At 44.5% G+C, this 23,988-nt stretch overlaps 1 protein-coding gene across 1 annotated transcript in view; it reads left to right on the top strand.

Annotated features, from left to right (window-relative positions):
• LOC115129741 (E3 ubiquitin-protein ligase Midline-1-like) overlaps positions 1–11,153 on the top strand; it is a 35,619-nt gene extending 24,466 nt beyond the window's left edge. The window contains exons 3-10 of the mRNA XM_029660410.2: positions 623–718; positions 3,301–3,408; positions 4,450–4,598; positions 4,770–4,897; positions 5,725–5,868; positions 8,461–8,622; positions 8,880–9,087; positions 9,351–11,153. Coding sequence (XP_029516270.1) covers positions 623–718; positions 3,301–3,408; positions 4,450–4,598; positions 4,770–4,897; positions 5,725–5,868; positions 8,461–8,622; positions 8,880–9,087; positions 9,351–9,699 — 1,344 coding nt within the window. The 3' untranslated portion in view covers positions 9,700–11,153. The remainder of the gene's footprint in view (positions 1–622; positions 719–3,300; positions 3,409–4,449; positions 4,599–4,769; positions 4,898–5,724; positions 5,869–8,460; positions 8,623–8,879; positions 9,088–9,350) is intronic.
• The last annotated feature ends 12,835 nt before the right edge of the window (positions 11,154–23,988 follow it).

The raw sequence follows: 23,988 nt of genomic DNA, 5'->3' as shown, positions 1-23,988 counted from the left end.
TGATAGAATGATGAAATAAAGAAGACAGGTTTTTTTTCTTGGCAGAATAGGAAGGGGGGGGTGGAAGGGGGGAAAAACGTCACGAAGAACAGCTTACATAAAGACTCTTTGATAGGTAGATGGGCTGTCAGAGGAGCTTTTGATGCTTCATTTGCCGATCGGGGGGGTTTATGCATGACGTTTTTTCCCCCCGGAGTGGCTCAGGCTCTGGCAGTCGTGTTAGGCTGTGAGTCCTGCTCAGAGACTGACTGGCCGGGATGAGGCGGTACCAGGACGAGGGACAGGAGCAGCGCCCGGAGGTTCGTGTCCAAATTGTCCAAAAAAGCGAATGTGACAACTGTGGATGAGATTTTGGAAGGGGAAGGAGGGAGGAGGAGGAGGAGAGGGAGGGAGGAAGAGAGGGAGGAGGAGGAAGATGCTTCTCCGTTTTGCCTTTATGAATTTTGCTCTCTCTAAAACAGAAATGTAGGACCTCTGACACCTTTTGATCAGCTTGGTGTTGTGTTTATTTTCTCTTGAAAGTATGGTAGGTTGATTTTCAGGCGTGTTCATGGGAAAAACAAGGACAATAACTGTTGTTTTCTCTTCTGTCTTCAATAGTAATTACCTCTTTCTTTTGCAGCAAGCGTTGGATTCCAACCTGAGTCATTTGGTGAAGAGGAATAATGAGTTGGAAGGGTTGATGGGAAAGTTGATCCAAACCTGTCAACATGTAGAGGTGAGCGCTCTGTCACTGACCATGCTATGAGTTCAGAGATGTGTGCATGTTCAAGAGGCATGCTGTAGTCAGTGTAGTGCATGTGATTAAGCCCAATTAACTAACTGTACAGTATGTCATTCACCTCAGAGAACTACAAACTTTGTAGATTTTTGTATAGATTTCTTTCAAATGATGATTTCCCTGACATGATTATGCTAATATTGTCATGTCATCATGAAGTGGTTTGTGTGGCAACAGATGCTCCTGTCTCCGCTTGAGTTTGCTCATCTGAATTTGTACATAGAATCATGTTCTACAATTTCAAAGTGCACAATGTTTTCCTGATATAGGCTACTAATCATTGAGTTGTCAAGCAACACATTATAAACATGTATTATAATATATACATGTTCCCATGTGCAATACAATTAGATTTTACTGATGTATCTATACGGAGACCACCGATTGGTTGTGCCACTTCTTTAAAGAAGGTTCTTCTGGATTAAGGCTTTCTGACCATAGTCACTTGTTCTTGATCTGTGATGATTCAAATTAGAAGCGCCTGAGAGGAAAGAGTCACAGCCCCATGGTGGAAAGGTGGGCTAGGAAATGAAAATGACATGGCCTGAATCTTTATGACTTGTACTCGAAGCAGAGATTGTAATATGCCTCCATGGCCACTGTGACCAGTACACTAAAAGGGTGGTAAACATTTGAGGACAGGCCGCAGGTCCACTTTGGTCATTTCATTTAGCCTTTTAAAATCCACAAACCTGGTCCTTTTAAAAATGGATGTATTTAAATAATGCATCAGAGAAAAAGAGGGGAAATATCTGACCTCGTTTTCATGGTGGATGTAGGTCAGAAACGAACGGGTACATGGTTTTTAAACACACTTCCACCCATTAAATAATGAGTGTATAGGTTAATTCTCAAGCGATTCTGTGTTTATGTGTGTGTGCGTGTGTGTGTGCGTGCAGCTTGTGCTCAGTGAATCAACTTTGTACTTTGTAAAAGTAATCTGCGTGAATAATTGAGGAATGTGGAATGAGCTGCAGAATTATTGTGCAACACATGAAACCACTTCATTAAAGCTGTAGATTTTAATTTGATATATCCACCCCAAGGATTACAGTTAGAGTTTGTTTTGTATAGTCATCATCAGTGTGCATAAATGTGCAAGGACCGGAAAGACTCCCTTTCTCAGCACTTAAAGAGAGTACACAGGACGCGTGTGTACTTTTTGGAGAAATCGCTGAATATTTGAAAGCCTTCTAAAGCAAATCAGCCTCTCCTCCACCTTCTGTTGAACGTTTCTGAGCTCTTTTGACGGAAATTCCCCAGAGGAGCATATCTCTTATGCTCCTGCCAAAGACTCATCTTTTATGTCCGTCACATGCTCCCCTGCCATGTCCAAAGGCTGAGCCCACAGTGTGTCCTCACTGAACATCCTACTGTAATACATAGAGAGTTCACTAGACCTACAATCCACAAATATTCCACGGCAGATCAGAGGGAGAGATGGTGGCACTCACCCATGACCCCCGTCTAAACCCTGTGAACGTCTAAACCCTGTGAACGTCTAAACCCTGTGAACGTCTAAACCCTGTGAACGTCTAAACCCTGTGAACGTACAGTAGAGAAACTCACTCACAGGGCGAAGGAACCTAATTACTGGTGTTGAAAAGGCGGATCTGTGTGCGTTTCAATGAGTCCCTTTCATATCATAAACAGCCTGTCCACACCAGGGAGTGACCGTAACACACCTCGTTGGCTTGGCAACGCTCAAACAATCCCTCTTTCACAACTCCCCTCTGCTTTTCGCTTCGGTTGAAAATCTGTGTTTCACCAGGACATAAAAACGGGCACCAAAGAGGCATCTATTTCAAAGGCCTGTGGCTAGTAAAGTGGACCTGAGTGTGCATGCACTCAACAATCGCAAACCTGATCCAAATGCTACATAGAATTGAGCACTGTTAGACTCAGCAAAACACAGGCGCGGGCATTCTTTATCTTCTGTAGTAGCCAGAAACAAACACACATTAAGGTACTGTGGCTCAATGTTGATTCATTCACCCGTAGGCTATTATTTGCAATGCAAAACCAACTGACATCTGAATTATCATTAGTTGAACTAGAGCTTTAAATGGATACTGCAAGATTCTGGCAATTCATCTGTTTTTCTACTTTTTTATAAATCATGGCCTTTTGACAATTACAAAACATTAAAGGGATACTGCGAGATCCGGTTTTCGACATAGCCAGAGTCCGATGAACTCGTGGATACCATTTGTATGTCTCTGCATGCAGTATGAAAGAAGTTAGAGGTAGTTTTGAAAGCCAATGCTGAGCCACTGCTAACTAGTGTTAGCGCAAACCATACGCTAGCGTTCCTGTAGACTTCCAGTAATTGCGCTGACGCTAGTTAGCGTTGGCTCTTGAAACTACCTCCTAACTTCCTTCATAATGCAGACATAAAAATGGTATCCATGAGTTCGTCTGACTCTGGGTAAGTATAACAGTAAATGGTTTGTAATTACAGCTTACTTAAGGCTATGAATTATCAGACAGCTGAATTATGTTTCATTTGTGTTTCTCAGGTCAATGCATCGCGGCAGGAGGGAAAGCTGATGGAAGAATGCGACCTCCTGATTGACATCATCCAGCAAAGGAGGCAGATCATTGGGACCAAAATCAAGGAGGGGAAGGTAAGATCCAGGAGTGGCCATGGGTCTGAAAGGGGAATCCCATCCAACACACACACACACAATCCTCTGCACTTTCTCTGAGCTGCAGTCTGAACCGTACGGCCTGGGAAGGAATGTAATAGTAAAACAACAGAAGGGTAAATGTCTCTCGCCTTCTGTTCGGGGTCTGCATTGGATCTGTTGGAAAGTCCACCATCTGTTCACACTCGATCTGTTCATTTACGATGCAAAGCGAACATTTGAACAAGGTCACCAAGGGGAATTGGACCATGCTTAATTATCAAGATGTCCAACCCACAGGGCATGTCTCAATTATTTTTACTGACTGACAGAGTTGGAGTTCGCTTAGAGCTAACTATTTGTAGTCAGAGAGGAAATGGAAATGACTTCACACTTTGTGTTACTTTTACTTGCTTCATTTCCCTTACTGAATTTCTGTTGGTGTTGGAATTACCAATAGCTGTCCAGGGTTAGTCAGAAACCAGATTCCTGCAGTTTCTCGAAATGACGGGACTTCCTTCGTTCCTTCCTGGTCTCGTGTCAGGACTTGAGTCAGGAGCAGGGCTTTAAAGTAGAAGTACCAATATCAGGGGCCATAGAGGCAGTTTAGCTCTGACCTTTCGGCTGGAAATGAAAACCTGCCTAAACAGAAATCCTTTATGGTGGACGGTTGCCGCTGAGACGATAGAGAGACAATTTGGTTGAGACAAAAAAGTTGTTTCATATAAATACCAGAAAATTGCGACAAAAATATACACATTCGAATGAAACCAAAGATTAGTTGTTCAGTTTAGTGTGTCAGAAAAGGTTGATGAGGGCAGTGTCTCTGACCTAAATACAACATCCAACCAACCACATTTCACTGCCCTCAATCACTCTCTCTTAACCTCTCATTAGGTGAAGAGAAAGCAACAAGCCAAAAACATCTGGATACAATCCCAAAAAGCCCCATCTGGGCTAAATCTCTACCATCCCTGACATGGGATTCAGTTAATCACCTTTAACCCATTCTAACCCCCCTCTGTCCTATCTGCTCTATAGGCGGTCCGGATCAGGAAGCTAGCCCAGCAGATCTCCAACTGTAAGCAGTGCATCGAGAGGTCCTCTGCTCTCATAACCCAGGCCGACCAGACCCTGAAGGAGACGGACCACGCCCGCTTCCTCCAGACCGCCAAGAGTATCACCGAAAGGTGAGCAAGGCCATCACGGAGGGTGAGGTAGAAACTCACTACAAACACCGGCTCTTGACTAACCATTGACAATTCACAGTCAATCAACACGACCTCTGGCATCCTATGAAAATGTGCAACATAGTGGGATAGTTGTGAACTAAACCCTCTGGGATTATGTGTTTGTGTTAGGGTTTCCATGGCGACCGCCTCCTCTCAGGTCCTGATTCCAGAGATCAACCTGACGGACACGTTTGACACGTTCGCTCTGGACTTCACCAAGGAGAAGAAGCTGCTGGAGAGCCTGGACTACCTCACAGGTACAGAGTACAATCAGCTCTATTTACTAGTAGTGGTGGGCGCCAATAGTGATCATTTAATACAATATCGGTATATTGTGATAATGTGGCAATATCGTGATATACTGTGATATTGTTGCCTATATTATGATATTGCTCTATGTCATAATGTCAACTATATCAAAGCACTGGCAATATATCTCCCTATATTCTATTGTCAAGTGCAAGTGTTGGCATCTCTAACCTAAAAATAACCTACAAATGTGGTTGTGTGCACTCCACCTAACTGTGGTCCAAAGTTCCACATCTACATAATGCCAAAATAGTCCATGTTATTGCATATTATTGCAGTACCCAAAATAATTATACATCATATGAATAGATTTCTATGAGTTTGTGGAAGAGATTGTTGTTTAGTCTTTGTGATGGCAGAGGGCTTCGCTTGAGGGCTGGCTCACTGAGTGAATCACTCTGAGTCATCGATGTGCACTCACTGGCGGAGGGGGAGCGCGAGAGAAGGAGAGGGATGGGGGGGAGAGCGAAAGGGAAGGAGAGATGAGAGAAGAGAGAGATGAGAGAAGAGAGAGAGGAGGGTTAGGGAGGGGAGGAGAGCGAAAGATGTCATCAGCCTCTGCTCAACTGTCAACCTCTGAAATATCATCTGGGCTATGAATTATCATTAGCAAACAAAAGCTTGGCAATCAATATATGTCTCTAGCCTTCAGTCCTCCTTTAAGAGCCACAGTACTTTGTTTGAGGTAAAACAGCACGCTCAAAAGGTGAACCACTGTTATTTCATCATTATGCCAGAGCACGCATAACATAACATTCTCATTACCCTTATGTAGCGCCAAGTCCTCCGGGCATCAGAGAAGAGCTCTGCACGGCATCGTACGACACCATCACCGTCCACTGGACCTCAGACGACGAGTTCACAGTGCTTTCCTATGAGCTCCAGTATGCTATCTTCACAGGGCAAGCCAACGTTGTCAGTAAGTATCTGGGCGTCGGCAAAAATGCAGTCACGCATACCAGGAACACCTCCAAGCACACAACTATGTTCATAGGTCAAGCCAATGTTGTCAGTGTGTATCAGACTGTAAGTTAAACTACCCTCTGGCATACCAGGCACACCACCAGACACACAATGGTATCTTCACATGGCAAGCCAATGGTGCTAGTAAGTGCACAGAACGCCTTGAGAGAACGCTTTGTGCTCACAGAACTCTCTCCTGATGATAACTTTTGTATTTTCCAACTCAAAGCCCTGTGATTCGGGTGTAAAGCCAAACAGCAGGAGGACTCAAGAACCAAAACCGAATCATGTGTTTCTTCTCACCGAGCCTGTTGACTAGGGCCAATGGGGTGATCTCAAATCTCAGGATCTCAGCTTGAGTTATTGCGGTGTCAAAGGGGACAGAGTGGAATGGAGAGAGGGAGACTAGCTGACTCGGAGCGAATTACAGTCATAACACGAATCAGTGCTCAGAGCCCTCCTCCCCCACGGATCAGCCTGAATGCCACGCTCATGCATACTTCGCTGGGCAAGCAATATAAAATGAGATCAGGGGATGGGAAATATAGCGGTGTGTGGTTTGATGAAAGCGGACGGCTAGCAAACAAGGTTATAGGGTGTCATGAGAATAAATAGGATATGATTTGTCTCATGTTGTGATCACCTCTCTTCACTGCAAACGTGAGCATTTTAGCAACAACAACAAAAGAGAGGAAACTGAGAAGTACCAGAACTATAGCTTTAATATTGCAATACAGCATCGGTGTTGCTGCAATTTGGAACAGGAGCAGTTGGCTTTTTCCACGCTTAAATCATGTTGAAAACTCCAGTGCCCCCCCCAAGTAGAATGACTTTTTGAAATGTCTTTCGGTACCAACATACAAAATGAATGAGCATAAATGTATAATAGAAGTCTACCATGTTCACCCTAGAATGATAATTGAACGTAACAATTGTATCAGATGCTGTCTTTGGAACCCCACTGAGAAGGCCCTTTACCAACATCAGCACTTTTCATGAGGGGTGGCATTAAAAACCCAAAGTGACACGTGTTTATTTTCCACTTCCTCCTCTCCTCATTCTCTGCACACGCTATGTTTTCTTCCCGCCCTAGTTTCACATCCAATCACAGGGTCTAAGCTCTGGGCTGAGGCTGAGGTGTTGTCACAATGTCACATCTTTGAAATGACACTTCAGAGGAAAAAGGGTGACGGCAGACACTGGCCCCATAGGGTCTCACTCAGGGTCATTTAATTGCAGGGCAATTTAATTGCTCGCGGTGTTTTCTCTCACCAATGTAAACGATGTGTGACAGGCACGCCGTTCCAAAATGGCTGCCATGTGTGAGGTGAGAATGGCGTGTTTCCATTTCAAATATTGGCAAATGGCAGCCTTCAGAACACACGTTAGACATGATGACGGGGTATGATGGTACATGGTAGCCTATAGGGACGGACAAAAAGGCGCAATGGGTTCACGCTCAAACAGATGTCGCGTGAAGCTTACGGAGAATACACTGTGCACTCAGCACGATGGCTGTTCTGGCAGAGAATTAAGCCTGCGGGCATCAATGTGGCACAGCATGGCTTAGTATAGGCCTATCAATGTACAGCACAGCCAGTCCCACGGACATGGAACAGCACAGCCATTGAGAGGTGAATGACTCCCCCCCCCCATCCTAACACCTACAGTAACCACATGAAACAACAGAGTAGAGTGAATGGCAATATATATGGAATGTGTTGGATCATTAGAAATGAATCACTATAAATGGCATAATACTGCGTTGCATACTGGCTGACTTTTTGAGCATCACTGGCATTTGTCGTGATGAATTGACTTTGTATGATAAATTACCCCTCAATTCCCCTTAAATCTACTACACCCTCCGACGCCAAAGTCATATTGGACAAGAAGCATTGTCTGAACACACTGATCATGAATCCTTCCCCTCTCACTATGATTAAAGGGCCTTAGAATTGATTGAGGAAGTGACTGATTATGGAATTTGGACCACTCCTCTCTATCCTTTAGCTCTGGTCTCCTAGGATCACATGAATCGACTTCCTCCCCTCCTTAACACAAACAGACTCAAACCTACACCTCTCTCAAACTATAGATACGAGTTCGCTAAACTAAAGAATAAAAATACACAATATGTTGGGGAAATATGGACTTAATTAGGTGAATGTTTATATTTGGTCCAAGTATGATACTTACATTGGCTGAGGATTGGCTGTCTCTGCAGCAGGCGAAGCAAATCATCTCCTCATTCTGTGACAATTAACTTTGTTTACGTCCTGGAAGTCAGCAGGTTACGAGTGACCTAATTAATTGACGATGTTTGCTTTTCAAAGTTTATCAAGGCCGCAATACTTCAACAACAAAGTGTGTGTACTGTACATGTGCAGTCTGCGTTATTGGTCTGTCATAGCCACTCTGTGTGTGTTCATGTGACTACGTGTGTGTGCAAACGGAAACATTTGTGTGTTCCCTCATACGCACCAATGCATAGCTGAGTGTGTATGCATGACGACACTGTAACTGTGAGTCTGTTTCTCCCTCCCAGGCCTGTGTAACTCTGCAGACAGCTGGATGATTGTGCCTAACATCAAGCAGAACCTCTACACCGTCCACGGCCTGCAGAGCGGCACCAAGTACATCTTCATCGTCAAAGCCATCAACCAGGCAGGTGCCCGCAGCAGTGAGCCAGGGACACTCAAAACCAACAGTAAGGGCTCCACATTCATTACGATTGAAGGAAACTTGGAATTATAGCATGCAGTCTTAGAGAAGTATCTTGTGATTCTTACCGAATATGGTCACCATATTATGTTTCAATACGGTGTCCATATTAGGACAGCATCACATGTCGGGGATAGTCTCCTAATATGGACACTATACATACAGCTGCTGCCTTCATAGCCTATCCTACCCTAGCCCCTTGCTAACTTAACCATGTTGTCTCTCTCCGTCCTCTTCGTCCAGGCCAACCTTTCAAGCTGGACCCCAAGTCCGCCCACAAGAAGCTGAAGATCTCCCATGACAACCTGACGGTGGAGCGCGACGAGACGGCATCGAAGAAGGGACACGGCCAGGAGCGCTTCACCAGCCAGAGTAGCTACGGCGTCGTCGGCAACGTTTACATCGACAGCGGACGCCACTACTGGGAGGCCCTGATTGGAGGAAGCACATGGTGAGTTAGACCTGGGAGACATGATGGACCAATCTCTTGCTCTGAGCCACATGGTTTTTGGCCTGTTGGATCTGGCTGGGTAGAATGACAGAGATAGAGGCCACATTGTAACTTAAAAGCACATTTACACAATGTAGTCAGAGAAAGATTCAATGCACATTTAATAACTATGAGTATTTAACACTTGGTAAGTGTTCACAAGTGTCGAAGTGTTTGGGTTTTAGAGGCAGGCTAACAGTGTTTTCTTACTAATTTCTCCGCAGGTATGCGGTGGGCATCGCCTACAAGTCGGCCCCCAAGCACGAGTGGATTGGCAAGAACTCGGCCTCCTGGGTCCTGTGCCGCTGCAACAACTCGTGGGTGGTGCGTCACAACAGCAAGGAGCTGGCCATCGAGCCTTCGCCCCACCTGCGCCGCGTGGGTGTCCTGCTGGACTACGACGCCGGCTCGCTTACCTTCTACGACGCCGTGGGCTCGCAGAACCTGCACACGTTCCACGTGTCCTTCGCCCAGCCCGTGTGTCCCGTCTTCAACGTGTGGAACAAGTGTCTGACTGTCCTCACGGGTCTGCCCATCCCCGAACACCTAGAAGGGTTGGAAACCCAGGACTGATACCCCCTGGGAACTAGAGTTCCACCGGGCCAAATCAGACTAAATTGGGTTGGGTTAGGTTAGATTAAGCCACCTCCAAGGCACTTTGGGCCACTATGAACTAGAAAAGGCCATCCGCAAACTTGAATCATCACAGAAAATGTCATGCTACCACCTCATTTTATTTTAGGCACTTTGGACCACCCCTTGGGGCCAACGTCAATCGCACAGACCACCCTCGATTCAACCACAGACCGTTTGACCACAGACCGTTTGACCACAGACCGCTCTTTGCAATGGGAAAGAAGGAAAGAGCTACGTAGCTGTACAGTTGTGAATTATGGCTTTGCCAAACTCCCACCTTCATGATTATGGAACTAAAGTAGCCATGAATTTAAATGTTTTTACTACCATTTTCTTGTGCTTATATGACAGATATTAATTATTGAAGTGTAAGAAAAGTGTAGATACATTTCAATATGCACATCTTCCCTTACATTTACACATTGTTCATACGTTATTTATGGTCAGTTTACCAGACATAGGAGACATTTATAAATCTAGGGAAATTATTTTGATGCAATTTATCGATGTTACTTTCTAATCTAGAAAAAGTATTGTGTCCTAATACATTAATGTGTAAATTATACATATTTTGTGACAACATAATTACTTTCTTCCTTATAGTACCTTAAACCCACAAGTGTAAAAGTACTGTTGCATTTTAGACAAGCAATCCCTGCTTGCATTGCATTTTTTATTTTTGTCATGTTTTGTAATGGGATAGGTCCTTTGTAGTTCAGCCATGCATGTTAGTGAGTATCTCTCAGGTCTATTCCAAATCTTGTTTTCATCCATGGAAATAATGCAAACTACTTTGTCCTCTCCTGAGTGAATACTCACTTCCTACTGTACTTAGCAGGTGTCACAAACCCGAACTGAAAAACACTTCCACTTTGCTGTTAGGTACAGTGAGGACACGACTAATACAATCATCACTCTCATCTCACTTACAAACTCAGTCATTATTTCACCAAGGTCGATGCCACCACGAGCCACAGCTTGACCTCAGCTTGACCACTGTATGACCCAGTGACCATGAACTCAAATGTTGTAGGATACGTCTCTCCACCACACACAGGCACTCCATGATGTACATAACATATTATGTTCTCTTTTACTCTTGTCTTCTTTCAAAAGAAGGACCATCTGGATATTTTACAGATAATCGTTTTGTTTTTAAAGGAACAAAATGGATCGGTTCACTCATTAATTTGTGTTTTAGGTGTGGTTTGAGATTATTCTTTCCTTGTATTGGATGTAGCGATTATCTGCTCTTTAATGTTGCCACAAAAACGGTTTAAATTCAGATGTATGTTGGAATCCGGTGGACACTACTTGTGTCACTGTACAAATATGAAGTAGCATTTGTCGATTGTCAAAGGTTCAATAAAGTGAGATACATTTTAACTTTTTTACTGCCTCCTGTACTGTATATTTCACACGCACACACACACACACACACACACACACACACACACACACACGCACACACACTACACACACACACACACACACACACACACACGCACACACACTGCACACACACACACACTGCACACACACACACACTGCACACACACACACACACACACACATGCCTTCCTACCATAAACCAACCCAACCAGCCATCTATGTCTAAGTTAAGCCTACAAGCTGGTGAATCTATCCTGAGAACTTCCTGTAGACTACAGGGCCTCTTCCTGGTCCGCTAGAGGCTTTTGACTGGTTCACAAGAGCAACGGTGTGGCCGGGCAATATGGGCTTTACCAAAAAACAATATGGGCCTCAGACAAAACAATATGGGCCTCAGACAAAACAATATGGGCCTCAGACAAATCAATATGGGCCCCAGACAAAACAATATGGGCCTCAGACAAACAAAGACCTAAAAACAACTGACTGGGGTCCTTCCTCTTACAACTAACATACATGTTTAACAACAGTGTTTGGTAAGGTGTGTGTGTGTGTGTGTGTGTATAGTCCCTCATGTATGTATTTGACCTAAAATGGTACTCCACCGAGTAAAAACTGTGATGACATGGAAAACTGATTGGACTTCCAAAAAGTTATCAATGTAATTTAGTCTTAAGCTGAATTCAATGACAGGGTGAAATCTTTGATTGATTTCACACTTGCATCATTTAGCAGACAATCTTATCCAGAGCAGCTATGGTTAAGTGCCTTGCTAGAGGCTCGTCAACTTGGGGATTCAAAAAAAGCAACCATTTGGTTACTGGCCCAATGTTCTTAAGCGCAAGGCTAACTGCCGTCAACATATCACATTGAATTCACGTTAGTTGACAACTCAACCAAATGTAAATCAAAAATAGATGTTTAACTGATCTGAGCCCAGTGGGATGGTGCGGTGATTCTCGCAGCTCTTGCACCAGCCCAGGAAACTGTTAGGATGACATGATTGTCAATGACATCTCTTTTGGTCCCCCGGTAGAAAAAGCTTTAGGGACTTGCGTGTGTGTTTGGTGTGTGCGTGATGACATACGTACGTTGTGCATGAGTGAGTGTATATGCGTGCATGCATGTGCGCGTGCGTGTGTGCATACATGTGTGCATGCATATGTGACTGTGTGCGTGCATGTGTGTTGTTCATGAACTTACAGTGACCCTGCACATCAATTACTGGTCAGTGGAGGTCATGACTGAGCAGGAGCGCTGTGACATTTCCCTCATGGCTGGATGTTTGGCCAACACACCAGGAATCTTAGCTACCCGTGAAGGAACTGCCCAGAATCACAATTTACAGACACAGGAAGTGAAGGACAGTCGATAAGAAGGAAATAGGAAAAATAACAAAAACAAATGTCTATATTAACTGCCTTCATTCAATTTGATAAACATTATCTGGTATCGTGTGACTATTTTGTTGTATAACAGGCATCAACACACATTTCAATAGGACACCCATGTTGCTGGTCACGTATTAAAAGGAAAATAAACCGAAAAAGTTGTCCACATAATTATACTTCACATTATGGCTCATGATACTCTTTGCTTTAAACAAAATAAACAAAAAGTATTACATCAACTGTGGATGCCGAGACGAGTCAACTCCATGGAATGGCCAGCAGAGGCCAGTATAATGTGAAAAGAAAGTACTTAATCCATAATCCATAATGTCCTTTGGGGAAAATCAAAGAAAGTCTTGTGCCAATGTCTAACGGTCAGGGTAGTGATTTTAATAGGATTAATTACAATAGGACCACGCATGCTGAGTTGAATCTGTTGTTGTCTGGCTCTTAGTATGGGTTATGGTTAATGTCTCTGATACAGGCGTCCGGCTATCAACAATGATCTGACAGTACTGATTGTACTTTATCAAAACAACATCTGTGAATTTGGAGTACTATAACATAAACAACAGAAACACACAAAAGAAAAGATCCTATTCATTCACTGACTACAGCTGTTCCAGTAATCAATGTTGAATCCTAACGAAAAGCTTATCGGTTCCTCTTACGCAATGTTTTGCTTCCTGCCGTGTGATAAATTGCCATTTGATTCGCTGTGCCGCTGATGGATCGTATGAAGGCTGGGAAGCAATTCAATCGGAAGATTTTAGTCCTACTGCCCTGAGTCCAGGTTTTTCTAAAGTTATCTGCCTGGACTTTGCCTATCCTATATACTGTATAGGATTAAATGTATGGAAATAGAATGAATAGAATGGAAGTCCCCATTCAAGTAAATTGTTTGTCAATTCTATTCATTCTATGTCTATGCATTTAATCCTATCCGATAGGCAAAATCCAGATGGGTAACTTTTGAAAAACTGGGCCCTGGGATTACAGGATTATTAGGATAAATGAGAAGGGAGGAGTTTTAGAGTCAGTTGTAAACAAGCATCATTCTTGCTTCCTTCTTTCCTGGTCTGGTCGGATGGCCTAAATGTTCCCAATACGTGATTGCAAAGCACAACAAATGGCATAGCGTGACAACCCTGATTTGAACATGACACATAATGCACCCATAATTCACTGTGTAAAAACACATGGAGACTTTTCATCAGATTGATACGGTTTGTACCAGCATAGTCAGACAGAGCATGCTCTGGATCCAGTTACACCAGTATTCACCGACAAAAAAGTTAAGAGAACATGTCAAAGAGGATAGAATTTCATAGAGGATAGAATTTCACAACGGATACAATTTCTTGAGATCATCATGTCTCAAGTGAAGATGGGAAGGTCTGTAATCACAACTATTAGTATAAATATGATATCCTCCTATGTTCCCTCCATCAAGCCTAATCAGAACTGGGAAGGTATCAGGTCTGTAATCTAACATCCTAATAGTTCTGATGTTCTTTCATCAGACCTAATCATAACTGAGAATAGCGGGGGAGCTCTCTGAGAGCTGGGTCAGAATAACAAATGATGCGCTCGTTTCACCTTAAATCATATTTTCTCCTAGCCCTCTCTCTCCATTTGGTTGAGGCAGCTCTGACAGCTCCTGTATCTGTCTGCACCACTCTTACATCCCCACTGGGCAAGTTCAATTAAGAGGCAGCTCACAAATACGCTCAATGCAAAGCTATGGACTCTGTCTCGCCTCTGTTTCTTTCCCTGTCTGTCTTGCTGTTTCTTTCTCTCTCTACCTCCACCCCTCTCTCTCTCTCTCTCTTTTTTTTTTCTCTCTCTCTCTCTCTCTCTCTCTCTCTCTCTCTTTCCTGTCTGTCTTGCTGTTTCTTTCTTTCTTTCTTTCTTTCTTTCTTTCTTTCTTTCTTTCTTTCTTTCTTTCTTTCTTTCTTTCTTTCTTTCTTTCTTTCTTTCTTTCTTTCTTTCTCTCTCTCTCTCTCTCTCTCTACCTCTCTCTACCTCTCTCTACCTCTCTCTCTCTCTCTTTCTTCTGTCTGTTTTGCTGTTTCACTCTCAAATCAAATCAAATTTAATTTGTCACATAAACATGGTTAGCAGATGTTAATGCGAGTGTAACGAAATGCTTGTGTTTCTAGGTCCGACAGCGCAGTAATATCTAACAAGTAATCTGACAATTCCCCAACATCTACCTAATGCACACAAATCAAAAATGGTGAATAATAATATGTACATGTAAGTATATGGATGAGCGATGGCTTTGTGGCATAGGCAAGGTGCAATAGATGGTATAAAATACAGTATATACATGTGAGTAATGTAAGATATGTAAACATCATTAAAGTGGCATGATTTAGTACATTGTATTAAGGGACTAGTGATCCATTTATTAAAGTGGCCAGTGATTGGCTCTCAATGTAGGCAGCAGCCTCTCTGAGTTAGTGATTGCTTTTTAGCAGTCTGATGGCCTTGAGATAGAAGCTGTTTTTCAGTCTCGGTCCCAACTTTGATGCACCTGTACTCTCTCTCTTTCTCTCTCTCTCCTCTCTCTCTCTCTCTCTCTCTCTCTCTCTCTCTCTCTCTCTGCATGCTGGGAGTGATTGGTGCATGCTGGGAATTGTTTGAGTGAAGGAGTGCGTGTGTTGTGGAGAGTTAGATATTCACAACTTTTTTTCGGTTTGCTATTTCTTGGTGGCATTTTTCTTCTGTGCATGATTAAGGTTATTATTATAATTTTTTTTGTGGTAGAATTAAGTATTTTGTTTTTCGTATCGAAATTACCCTGATTTTGGCAGGGATGGCAGCCCGAATGGGGATGAAGTAATGAGGTACAGGAGGGTTTTAATGTGGAGCTAGGCTCCCAGGTAGTGGAGGAGATGCCCACTATGAGTAATGAGGTACAGGAAGGTTTTCATGTGGAGCTAAGCTCCCAGGTCTTGGAGGAGATGCCCACTACGAGTGCTGGGGTTCATGTAGAGCTAGGCTCCCAGGTAGTGGAGGAGATGCCCACTACGAGTAATGAGGTACAGGAGGGTTTTCATGTGGAGCTAGGCTCCCAGGTAGTGGAGGAGATGCCCACTACGAGTAATGAGGTACAGGAGGGTTTTCATGTGGAGCTAAGCTCCCAGGTAGTGGAGGAGATGCCCACTATGAGTAGTGATGTTCAGGTGGGGCTAGTCTCCCAGGTAGTGGAGGAGATGCCTGGTACGAGTGATGAGGTGCAAGTGGGGAGTGTTGAAAGGGATGTGGTAGAGGGGAGTCAGTTGTCTGTGGTCTCAGCTGAGGATCAGGAGGAGGATATGGATATCTCTTTAGATATAACAGCTGCTGGTGAGGACTCAGTTTATGATCTAGAGGAGGTAAATGAGTTTCTGGATCAGACTTTTGGGAAATCTGTCAAATTGGCAGATTATTTTGATGTTGATAACTTTGTGAGGTCAGCTGTGATGTTACAGAAGACGGTGGGGTTAGACCAATTGAGTGAGAAGAATCGGTTTCGCTTGAGGAAATGTATTACTGCTGTTGCACCAGCAAAAGGTGGTGGGAAACGTGTTCAGGTTAAGAGAAGGGAAAAAAAATAATGATGATGATCATGCTTCATAGGGTGTCTTTTTTCTCGTTGGTTTCTCTGTGGTTTCTTCTGCTTTTCTTTTCTCTTTTCTATATGGAGGTACTAAGGGTAGGTTCTCTCAATATGAATGGGGGAAGGCACAGGAATAAGAGGGCTTGGGTATTAGAAGTAATAAAACAGAAAAGGCTTAATTAATGTAGTTTTCCCACAGGAGACACATAGCGATGAGGAAAGTGAGGTTGACTGGGGTATGTGGTGGGAGGGGCAGCATATACTCAGTCATGGTACTAATTTCAGTGCTGGGGTGGCAATCTTGTTTTCCTCAGGCTTAGGGGTGACTGTGGTATCTACAACAGAGATTGTCAAGGGTCGGGTTTTATTGGTCAAAGTGGATGTTATGTTTTTTTATTTTTATTTTATTTTTATGTTTATGCTCCTAATGAGGGTACAGAGCGTATTGCTGTATTTGATCAACTAAAGGAAACCTTAAGACAGTGTGATCAAGAGGGGTGTATGGTTTTAGGGGGTGACTGGAACTGTACAGTGGATTTTACTGTTGATCGCACCGCTGTAGAACCTCACCTGCGGTCAGCCACTTGCCTGTCTGTCCTATTAACTGAGTTTGAGCTTTCTGATGTGTGGAGAGTAAGGAATGCCAAAGTTAGGCAGTACACATGACAAAAAAATTATGAAGGTCGTGTCAGTGCAGCAAGGTTAGATAGGTTGTATGTATCTGAGCAATACTGTAGTAGGGTTGGAAAGTGTGCCATCATCATATTGTTACTGTTGATATTCACTTGTCCTGTCCACGAAGGTCATCACCTTACTGGTATTTTAATGTTACATTGTTACACGATGTCATGTTTTGTGACAGGTTTTTGTTGTTTTGGGAAAAATGGAGGGGTTTAAAAGGGAATTTTGAGTCATTGAGACAATGGTGGGAGGTTGGGAAGGCCCAAATAAGAGTATTTTGTCAACAGTATACTGCTCTGTCTCAAACTGAAGTTAAAGAGACTATCAAGGCCCTTGAACAGGACATCAAAGAACGACCCTGGACTAGTCATGAACTTACAGGACAAGAGACATGAACTGAGGTCGTTTCTGCACGAAAGAGTGAAGGGTGCCTTGATTAGGTCTCATTTCGCTTCCTTCAAGGATATGGATGCCCCTAGTGCTTTTTTTAAAACCTAGGACAGTCGATATTTCAACATAAACAGATGGTCTGCCTTCGTCTCCCTGATGGGAAGGTGACCACGAATGATGTTGAAATGCGTCAACATGCCGTGGATTTCTACTCGTCCCTTTATAAGGCGGAGGATTGTGACTCTCTGTGTACTGAACAGTTGTTACATGGTCTTCCTCAATTGGGACCTGAGCAGAGAGTCGCATTGGACGCTGACATTACACTGCAGGAGCTGTCCACAGCAGTTATGCAGCTCTCAACAGGCCGAGCCCCTGGCATCGATGGTTTACCATCTGAGTTTTATAAGCACTTTTGGGGGTCTGTTGGGGAGGATATTTATGAAGTGCTGTGTGAATCTTTTCATGAGGGTTCTCTTCCTGTATCCTGTCAACGTGCGTTGCTTTCACTGTTGCCAAAAAAGGGGGATTTGTGGCTGTCATAAAAAATTGGAGACCTGTTGCTTTGCTGTGCGCAGAATATAAAATTGTTTCTAAATGTCTCTCAAACAGGTTGAAAGAGTATCTGGGATTGTTGATCCACAAGGACCAGTCCTACTGTGTACCTGATCGCTCTATTGTTGACAACTTGTTTCTGATAAGAGATGTGTTAGACATTTGTAAACTGCCTGATGTAAATGTGGGTTTACTTTCGTTGGATCAGGAGAAGGCTTTTGATCGTGTGGACCACCAGTACTTGTTTAAAACAATGAAAGCCTTTGGGTTTGGGGATGTTTTTCTGTCTTGGGTGAATTTACTGTATGCTGGAGCCTCGTGTATGGTGAAGGTGGGTGGTGGTTTAAGTTGCCCCATCCCTGTCGAAAGGGGCATCAGGCAGGGATGCCCTATTTCAGGGCAGTTATATAGTCTGGCGATTGAACCAATGCTTTGTTTTTTAAGAGCGAAGCTTACTGGTTTCTTTGTGCCAGGTGTAATGAAGGGTCCCACGATAGCACTGTCTGCGTATGCAGATGACGTGATAGTTTTTATTACAGGGGGTGAGGATGTTAAGGTTCTCTCAAACGCTTTAAAGGTGTATGAGGGGGCCTCCTCAGCTAGAGTCAATTGGGGAAAGAGTGAAGCGCTGTGGGCAGGTCAGGTTCAGATGGGGGACACTCCACTGTTACCAGGGGGGCTTCAGTGGGGCAGAGATGGAATGAAGACTTTGGGGTTTTTTCTAGGCTCCGATGTCTGTCAGGAAAAGAACTGGGAGGGTGTAGCGGAGAAAGTGTGTGCCAGACTGTCAAGGTGGAAATGGGTGCTGCCCCAGCTGTCTTATAGGGGAAGTGTCCTGGTAGCTAATAATCTTGCTGCCTCTACCCTGTGGCACAGACTAATGATTTTACAGCCACCAAAGGGTCTGATACAAGAGCTTCAGAGGACCCTTGTCAATTTCTTCTGGTCTGGACAACACTGGATTAAAGCTGCAGCCCTGTACCTGCCACTGCACGAGGGTGGGCAAGGCCTGGTGGACATTTCCTCTAGGATCACGGCTTTCAGGCTCCGAGCAGCCCAGCGATTGTTGTACAGAGACTGTTCTAGCTGGGTCGAAACAGCTTACATATTGATGAGGAGAGCGGGCTGTTTGGGCTTAGACAAGCATCTTTTCCTCTGAAAGCTGGAGGGGGGTGATTTGACTGGCCTGACTCCATTTTATGAGTCTGTTATGCAGGCTTGGAGAGTCTTTGTCAAGTCCCGTAAGGCCTGCACGCCACCAGGGATGTGGCTTTTTGAAGAGCCTCTTTTTCACAACACTGCCATCCAGTCCCGTGTTCTGGTTTCAGCCAGCCTACGTGCATGTACCAAGCTGGGTCATCTGATGCGGAGCAGGAGCATATTGGAGGAGCTGGGAGAAAGAGCGGGGATCCGATCATCTCGCCTTCTGAGGAAGGTCGTCGATGAGGTCTGCGACTCCTTGCCAGTGCTTCATCTGCAGTATTTGACTGACACTTCCAATTCTGATCGGTGGAAGGAGGGTCTGGATTATGTGTTCCCTGCACTGATTGTTAGTGCTGCGATGTGGGCATTTGAGGAGGACGTGGGGACGCTGCTTTCCTTCGATACCCCGGAGTTGGGAGAGTTCAAGGAGGTGGGAAAGAAGGCCATGTACAGAATATGTGTAAAGGTGTCCCATGCCTCTTCCCTGGAAGGGGTAAAGTCGACGAGGTGGGCGGATGTGCTTGGTCCAGGTGCCTCTCCAAAAGGCTGTTGGCGATCATTATATAAACTGCCTATTGATAAGAGGACAGCTGACCTCCAATGGAGGATAATACATGGAGCTATAGCCACTAACATGCATCTGGTACACCTGGACCCTACTGTTGGGGAGGGGTGTCCATTCTGCATCTGGTACACCTGGATCCTACTGTTGGGGAGGGGTGTCCATTCTGCATCTGGTACACCTGGATCCTACTGTTGGGGAGGGGTGTCCATTCTGTGTCTGGTACACCTGGACCCTACTGTTGGGGAGGGGTGTCCATTCTGTGTCTGGTACACCTGGACCCTACTGTTGGGGAGGGGTGTCCATTCTGCATCTGGTACACCTGGATCCTACTGTTGGGGAGGGGTGTCCATTCTGCATCTGGTACACCTGGACCCTACTGTTGGGGAGGGGTGTCCATTCTGCATCTGGTACACCTGGATCCTACTGTTGGGGAGGGGTGTCCATTCTGCATCTGGTACACCTGGACCCTACTGTTGGGGAGGGGTGTCCATTCTGCATCTGGTACACCTGGATCCTACTGTTGGGGAGGGGTGTCCATTCTGCATCTGGTACACCTGGACCCTACTGTTGGGGAGGGGTGTCCATTCTGTGCTGAGTCTGAATCTCTGGCACATCTGTTTTTACTGTGTCCCATGTTGGTTGGGATGATTGAACTGATCACTGATTGGTTCTCAACGTTGGGAGAGGTTTTCTCTTCTCAACTGTATATATTTGGGCCAAAGTACAGGTTCAGTCAAAAGGGTGTAGTTGTTTTGCTTAATTTTGTGTTAGGGGCAGCAAAATTAGCGATATGGAAGACCCGAAAGAACAGCATTCGGGGACAGGGGTCTGTGGATGTGGTGGGAATGCTGGAGGGAATGTTGGCAGCGAGACTAAGGGTTGAGTTTGCCTATTATAAACTTGTCAACAATATCGATCTGTTTTTGAGTATATGGGGTATTCAGAGGCTGTTGTGTGTAGTTACTGTGGAGGAGGAATTGGAGTTGTGTTTTAAATTGATGTGTAACTGTGGTTTTGTATGAGTATTTATTGTGTGGTGGGCCCCCAGACCCAATAAAGAGTTTTTAAAACTCTCTCTCTCTCTGTCTGTTTCTCTCTCTCTTTCTTCTCTGTCTGTCTGTCTGTCTGTCTGTCTGTCTGTCTGTCTGTCTGTCTGTCTGTCTGTCTCTCTTTTTTCTCTGTCTGTCTTGCTCTCTCTCTCTCTTTTTTTATGTCCCACATTTAGTCAGTCAGCTAGTGAGTCAGTCTCTCCATCCTTTCATAATAGTCAGCAGTTTTATCCTGACAGCCAAGAGAATCCAATTATTTTGCACCCCTCAATCCTAAAATCTTCACCGAGGGTGAAACAAACTTGGACAGGCCCCCCTTTTACCACTGCAGCAGCTAATTAAGTGATGATCATTTATTGCACTCCAAATTTGCGAGGGCTTTTGTGCTTTCAAGCTATTGAAAAAAAGCAGCTTGAGCAGCCGAGCGACTGAAAACGATAAAGCCGTAAATTAAAAGGTCCCCCGCATCAGCACTAACGTGTTACCTAGGTGTTCCAGTCTTCTCCCTGACCTTTCCCTTCCACTAATCTACAAAGTAAGAGCAGATCCAATGGGAATTGAGATGATGAGGGCAGCCGAGCAACAATGAACGGCGAGGTCACTCAGGGACGTGCGCAGCCAGTTTCCATCCGACCGTTAACATTCTGAAGAGAAGCTCTACCTGACACTGACTCCCAGACACAGGACTTGTACAGCCCCCTGGCTGGGTGAAATAGATGCTGACGCTCCAATGGCAATGGCTCACCACAGTTTATCCCTCCCCCCTCAAGGTCTGAGCAGTTTAACAGCACATTTCCCGTAATTCATTTGTTCACTTGTTTTTTTTTGCCATGGGTATGACGTGTTCATATGCTATCTGGGGAAGGGGGGTAGGGAGGCTTAGTACACCAGTGTCCAATGGTGAAAAAGCAAAGATCCTCAGTTATGTCAGCCCAGGTTCAAGCGGCGCTGCCTTTAAAAAAAAGGAAGATAGCGGAGACATGATGTGAGACGCTGTGACTCAGTAGGTTGAACAGACAAGCGGAGGTGTGTCTGCACAGGGGGTGGGATGTGGCGGGGGGGGCGCATCGCAAGGCTAATTGCTTATGGATAACCTGAGCAGAGTCCCCTTGGAGAGAGATTTGGAAGTGGCACTCTCCCAGGTGACACTTAAATGGCATGTTGCTGCCCCTGTTGTGTTGAAGGGAAGACAGCTCAGGATTAGACGCATCTGTGTGTGTGAAGGGGGATGGGGGGGGGGGGGGGTAGTGTGCATGCTTGCTTGCATGCTGTTTGTGTGTGTGAGGGGTGAGGGGGTATGTATGTCTGTCTGTCTGCCTGCCTGCCTGTCTGTGTGTGTGTGTGTGTGTGTGCGTACTTTAAAACATACTGAAACAAATACGTTTCACTCTTAGCGTCTCCTACAGCATCACACAGATGTCATTCCCATAGACTTTACAGATGGTGATCTGAATTGCCACCTGACCATGACCAAATATGTAAGCAGTCACCCAGCAATTCCATGTGACAATTTATCATCGAATAACTAATGATTAATACAAAACAATTTAAGACAATCAAAGTTTATCAAGCCTTATTGCTTAAATAATGGTGTGTATAGACAGTATGAACAGTATATGAATAGCAAAGGTGTGTACGACAGTAGTTATATAGGATGAGCCTTGTGTCACGGTGTTCCTCCTCTTCATCTGAAGAGGACCGTGAAGCTACAAAATGAGACCTGTGCTGACACAAGCCACTAACATAGACAATCACCCACAAACAAACAGTGCAACCCAGGCTACCTAAGTATGATTCTCAATCAGAGACAACTAATGACACATGCCTCTGATTGAGAACCATACTAGGCCGAAACATAGAAATACCCAAATCATAGAAAAACAAACATAGACTGCCCACCCCAACTCACGCCCTGACCATACAAAATAATGACAAAACAAAGGAAATAAAGGTCAGAACGTGACACCTTGACTAGAATACAGTATATAGATATGAAGTGGGTAAAACAGTATGTAAACATTATTAAAGTGACCATTGTTCAATGACTCTATATACAGTATATAGGGCAGCAGTCTCTAAGGTGCAGGGTAGAGTACTGGGTGGTCGCCGGCTGGTAACAGTGACTGAGGTTCAGGGCAGGGTACTGGGTGGAGGCACCTGTACTGTCTCCTACTTCGAGATGGTAGCAGGGTGAACCATCCGTGGCTCAGGTGACTGAGGTCCTTGATGATCTTCTTGGCCTTCCAGTGACACCGGGTGCTGTAGATGTCCTGGAGGGCAGGCAGTGTGACCCCAATGATGCGTGAAAGCAATATCTTTAAATACATCTGGGAATTCTGCAAATATTACCCTTTTTCAGACATATACATGACAAAGGTTGTCATAATTGCATTTGATTTTGACATCAAGAAGATTATTTCTCTCTTCTGGAGTTTGCCATTGAGGAGGAATGACTTATCTCTCTTCAGGGGACAAAAAAATGCACATATTCTAATTGAAAAAACAAACCCAGCATATTGATTCACTTTGATATAACATCCCTTAACTCTTCTTGATGATAGGCAAGATTAAAAGAAAATGTTCTTACCAGGTGAGTTGTGAGGTGAATGGGAATGATACAATTTCTACATCTGAACAGCAGAGGGTGCTGTGGACACATGAATGAACCCGAGTGGATGCTTAGTGGACTGGGAAAACCTGGCTTGGCGCCTCATGGGGCCTCATTTCTACCTCTGCAACACTGCCGTGTAGAGAGCTAACACCAAACAGAGGCAGCAGAGACAAAGCTCATGCAAGACAATGGAAAACAATGCTTCATTCTCATTCGGTTGGTCACGTTCGCTTTCCATGTCGCCCATCCTTGCTCCAAACCGAGAACGGTGTGTATTTTTGTCAGAAAATACATTTCCACCATGTTTTTACTCCAAGCCTCCCTCAACCCGTTCCAAATTCACGACCCTCCATGTTTGCTACTTCCTGGGGGCAGTAGGCGAAATCATGTCTTTTAGGAGATGAACGTGTGCTGAACGCATACCGGAGTGGCACAAACCTGGGGATGTCGGCTAAGTTCAATATCCATTTGGCGTTGTGATTTTAATGGGTCAGCACGACTCCAGTGAGACGAGCGTCAGTCGAGAGATTCTCCATTGCACACCTTAATTAAATTAAGTCTGATGCATAGCAATTGCAATCCAGCTTCATTCGCTACAGAAGACTGCAAACAAATAGCATTGATACTATCTATACATTGTATCATTGGGGTGTACACTACCTTGGGCTAACTGCTCTGCAGATACTGAGCAGTAGATAGAGACAACTAGACTACATTTCTAAACTTTAATTCAATCATTTGGAGTCTCAGGAGTGCAGTAAAAGGTTGTCCATTAAATAATAATG

The sequence above is a fragment of the Oncorhynchus nerka genome, linkage group LG5 (genome assembly GCF_034236695.1).
Source record: "Oncorhynchus nerka isolate Pitt River linkage group LG5, Oner_Uvic_2.0, whole genome shotgun sequence".
NCBI lineage: Eukaryota > Metazoa > Chordata > Actinopteri > Salmoniformes > Salmonidae > Oncorhynchus > Oncorhynchus nerka.
This window is presented reverse-complemented; position numbering and strand designations above follow the sequence as displayed.